Raw genomic sequence first — 4,146 nt, 5'->3', positions numbered from 1 at the left:
TTCAGAAATGAATAAAAAAGCAGGGACCGGCCTGCGCATTTTCTAATGTGTTTACAGTTCCTTTTAGAGACGAAGAGGAGCCACGCCATGATCCCGGTCTGATTTATCTGCACCGAATAATTGTGGATTAGTATATTGGCATGGGGTGAGGCTAATTTGACCGTGTCATGATGGAATTGTAGTCTCACCCGACTAGCCAACGACAGTATCTAGGATCCTGTCACCCCTAGTACGTACGTAGCCTTAGTAAATCTCATCTCGTGTGCGGTTAAAAACAGCGAGTTTATCTCTGGCTTTCCATTGATCTAATCTACTCCGATCTAAACTAAACCCATGCTTAGCATTGGGGTAGCCTCATCATCCCCACCCCCCTCCTCCCTCCTCCTTGGCTGCTTCCCATCTCTCTCTCTATCTGCCCACACACACCATGTGTGCCCACATTTCCCTAAATAGGCCGCTCGCTCCCGCGCCGGTCCTCTCCTCCTCCCCCTCCCCCTTCCCCTGCCCCTCCTCACTCCCTATCCACTCCTCCTAGCAGCGCCAGCGCGCCGGCGAGCCAGCAGCTGCCTCCCGGGCGGCGCGGAGCGGGAGCTTGCCGCACTGGTTACGGAGCGGAGCGAGCCGGAGCTAGGATGATGGGCGCCAGGGCCAACGCCAGCGCCAACGCGGCCGACTGCGGGGAGTACGCGGAGCTCGACCCCACCGGCCGGTACGGAAGGGTACGGCACCACCACCCCCACCACCAACAACAACCTCCCCTCCTCCTGCGGCCGTTTCTCGATTCGTTTCCCTGCCATGCCAGATCGCTGATCCGTTTGCTCCATGCTTCTTGCAGTACAACGACGTCCTCGGCAAGGGCGCGTCCAAGACCGTGTAAGATCCGCCGTCCTCTGCTCGCTCGCTCGCTCGCTCGCTCGCTCGCTGCTTGCTGTCGGTTCTTTCTTAGCCCGCCGTCGCGCCGGCCGAGCTGACTGCTGACGACGGGCGGCTGGTTTGGTTTCAGGTACCGGGCGTTCGACGAGTACCAGGGGATGGAGGTGGCGTGGAATCAGGTGAAGCTGTACGACTTCCTGCAGTGCCCCGATGACCTGGAGCGCCTCTACTGCGAGATCCACCTCCTCAAGACGCTCAAGCACAAGAACATCATGAAGTTCTACACCTCCTGGGTCGACGTCTCTGCCCGCCACATCAACTTCATCACCGAGATGTTCACCTCCGGCACCCTCCGCCAGTAATCTCATCTAGCCCTCTTTAATGCTCAATAAAGTTGTATCCTTGTACGCTCAATCTAAAGAAAATCTCCTTTCTTTCTGCCCAATTCTAGAAAAGAAGTACCGTATCTTCTCTTCTGTATGCCTAATTGATTGCTTGTGATTTGCTGGTGTGGTGGTGATTAGGTACAGGCAGAAGCACAGGAAGGTGAACATATGGGCGGTCAAGGACTGGTGCCGGCAGATCCTCAGCGGCCTGCTGTACCTACACAGCCACAATCCACCCATCATCCACCGGGACCTCAAGTGCGACAACATCTTCGTCAATGGTAACCAGGGCGAGGTCAAGATCGGCGACCTCGGCCTTGCCGCCATCCTCCGCAAGTCCCACGCTGTTCACTGCGTAGGTAAGCTTCAGCCGATTAGCTACCTAGCATGGAAAAATGGTTTTACAATCCCAAATGGTGATGGTTCTGTGGAAATTTGATGAGGTGGACGTGTCGGATTGTTTGGGTAGGTACGCCTGAGTTCATGGCGCCGGAGGTGTACGCCGAAGAATACAACGAGCTGGTGGACATATACTCCTTCGGGATGTGCGTGCTTGAGATGGTCACCTTTGAGTACCCGTATAGCGAATGCTCGCACCCGGTGCAGATCTACAAGAGAGTGATCTCTGTAAGAAGTACCTCTTGGTTCTCTTTAGCCATTTGCAGCTCTTGTGATTCTGGTGTGTGGCTAGTTGGAAATTGTTTTACTGATGTCATCTAGTGGTTTGGTTGGTAGGGTACTAAGCCTGAAGCTTTGTACAAGGTGAAAGATCCAATGGTGAGGCAATTTGTTGAGAAATGTCTGACCACTGCTTCCGAGAGGCTCACGGCAAGAGAGCTGCTCAATGACCCTTTCCTGCGCATTGATGGCATGGCTCTATGTTCTGGGGATGGGGATTACACCCTGTTGAACAATTACCTTCGGCAGCCCTACCTAAGGCATGCTTACAGTAATGGGTCCGTGATGAGCAATGGGTTCTCAGAAAGCATTGACGAAGGTGCACCGACGGAGTTTGAAGATGACGACACTAAAGCTGATGGCATTGATCTGTTCAACGGCCACGAAGATGAGCCTCTTGGCACTGTGGACATCGCAATCAAAGGGAGAAAAAGTGAGGATGGAGGAATCTTCCTCAGACTACGAATTACAGATGATGATGGTAACACGCAATTTATGATGCCTAAACTCTTTGGTTGAATTCAGTGTGTGAAAATGTTAATTCAGATATTTTGTGAAAACTAATTTCTCATATTTGCAGGCCGGGTACGCAACATCTATTTTCCGTTCGATGTTGAGGCTGATACTGCATTAAGTGTGGCAACTGAGATGATAGGCGAGCTGGACATAACTGACCATGAGGTTACTCGTATCGCTGAGATGATCGATGGCGAGCTTAGTGCATTGGTGCCAGATTGGATGGCCGGTCCAGGCATAGAGGAAGCTCCTGACGCTGCATACTGCCATAACTGTGGATCCAATGTGTCATCATGTGGTTCGCTTTTTGACTACATGTCGTCGAATTCTCGTGGTTGCCGATGTGCAGAACTGCATGGGAGGTTTGAAGAGATCACATTCCAAGCTGCCGATGAAGAGCAATCTGGTTTGCATGACTCAGGGGGCAGCTCTGATGATGGAAGCGCTCAAAAAGAGCAACATGTCAAAGACAAGGAACCCATACGCCTGAATGGGTTCCCAAAGATGGGTAGAAGAGGTCTTTCTGATCGGCTTTGCTTCAGTTCTTTCCAGGAGCGGTCGTGCCCAACCGAGAATTATGAGAGCGACGCCGATCATCAGTCGAAGGGGTTCGACATAAAGCATGAAGTGAAGATGGCCAAGTACAAAGCGCGGAAAATGGCACACCTGAAGAGAGCTATTCATCCATCTCTGGACTTCGACAACACCACCAATGGAGCAAGCAGGACGAAGCCTACACTGAGCAAGCTGGAGTCTTTCCATGTTGGCAAGCACCACAATTTCCGTGTACCGACCTGCCAGCGAAGCCCCGGCACAGCAAGTAGCCCTGGCACAGCAAGCACCGATCAGCATTCAGGCATGAGTAACCAAGTGTGTCCGAGCCCAGGAGCCCAAAGGGCCCTGCGCACCGAGAGCAGCCCGGACTGTATGTTCACAGCCAGAAACTATTATACTGGAGCTCAGTTGCCACCAAACCTCCCAAGAACAAAATCTGTACCCCTAAGCGCCATGGACGCCTGAGATGTTTCGCCATGTAAATTCTGCAGGGAACTGTACATTCCTTTCGTTCTTTATGTATGCGATATGAAAGATAGTCTGTAGGCATGAGGCTGTAATGTGGCTGCGGATTATGCCCGAGCTGTAAACTCTCTTCTGCCTTGTGGTAGACTTGAGATTGAAACGTGGCTGCGGATTATGCCTGAGCTGTAAACTCTCTTCTGCCTTGTGAATCTAGAGGATACCATTCTAGGCTGTTGAGTGTATGCTCCTTCCCTGATTGTCTGTGTGCGTCGTATGATGCTGCAGAGGCTGGGGTTATCCTCTTTTCCAAAAAAAAAAAATGCTGCTTCCCTGATAAAGTCTGAGTTTGGTAGCAGGGTCGCTTTGATGCTTGATCTCATTGATATTGCCTTTGAAAGAGCTATGATCTGTCGCTGTACGAAGGATATTTTGCCCATATCTTGATAATAGATGCCAATGTCCTTGCTGTTAGTTAATTATGCAGAAAGCAAAGTGCCTAAGCTATGAATCAGATCGCCAAGATTAGGAGCTGGAAGAGAAGAGCTCAGTCCTATACTAATACAGCCTAGTACCACATTGACACCTACTCCCTCCGTTCGGAATTACTTGTCGCAGAAATGGATGTATCTAGACGTATTTTAGTTCTAGATACATTCATTTTCGAGACAAGTAA

At 51.0% G+C, this 4,146-nt stretch overlaps 1 protein-coding gene across 1 annotated transcript; it reads left to right on the top strand.

Moving 5' to 3' along the window:
• The first annotated feature begins 410 nt into the window (after positions 1 to 410).
• Positions 411 to 3,704, top strand: LOC123044470 (probable serine/threonine-protein kinase WNK1). The gene is made up of 7 exons (XM_044467208.1): positions 411 to 719; positions 836 to 873; positions 1,004 to 1,231; positions 1,398 to 1,618; positions 1,729 to 1,886; positions 1,995 to 2,418; positions 2,518 to 3,704. Exons 1-7 carry the CDS (start codon positions 633 to 635, stop codon positions 3,471 to 3,473), a joined length of 2,112 nt encoding a protein of 703 aa, XP_044323143.1. The 5' UTR covers positions 411 to 632; the 3' UTR covers positions 3,474 to 3,704.
• The last annotated feature ends 442 nt before the right edge of the window (positions 3,705 to 4,146 follow it).

Source organism: Triticum aestivum, chromosome 2B (assembly GCF_018294505.1).
Source record: "Triticum aestivum cultivar Chinese Spring chromosome 2B, IWGSC CS RefSeq v2.1, whole genome shotgun sequence".
Classification (NCBI taxonomy): domain Eukaryota; kingdom Viridiplantae; phylum Streptophyta; class Magnoliopsida; order Poales; family Poaceae; genus Triticum; species Triticum aestivum.
This window is presented reverse-complemented; position numbering and strand designations above follow the sequence as displayed.

Bases quoted from the DNA above. Each gene is read 5' to 3' on its own strand.
- LOC123044470 (XM_044467208.1), top strand. From the start codon at position 633: ATGATGGGCGCCAGGGCCAACGCCAGCGCCAACGCGGCCGACTGCGGG. The intron at 1,232-1,397 runs GTAATCTCATCT...GGTGGTGATTAG, and splicing joins ACCTCCGGCACCCTCCGCCA to GTACAGGCAGAAGCACAGGA. The intron at 1,887-1,994 runs GTAAGAAGTACC...TTTGGTTGGTAG, and splicing joins TCTACAAGAGAGTGATCTCT to GGTACTAAGCCTGAAGCTTT.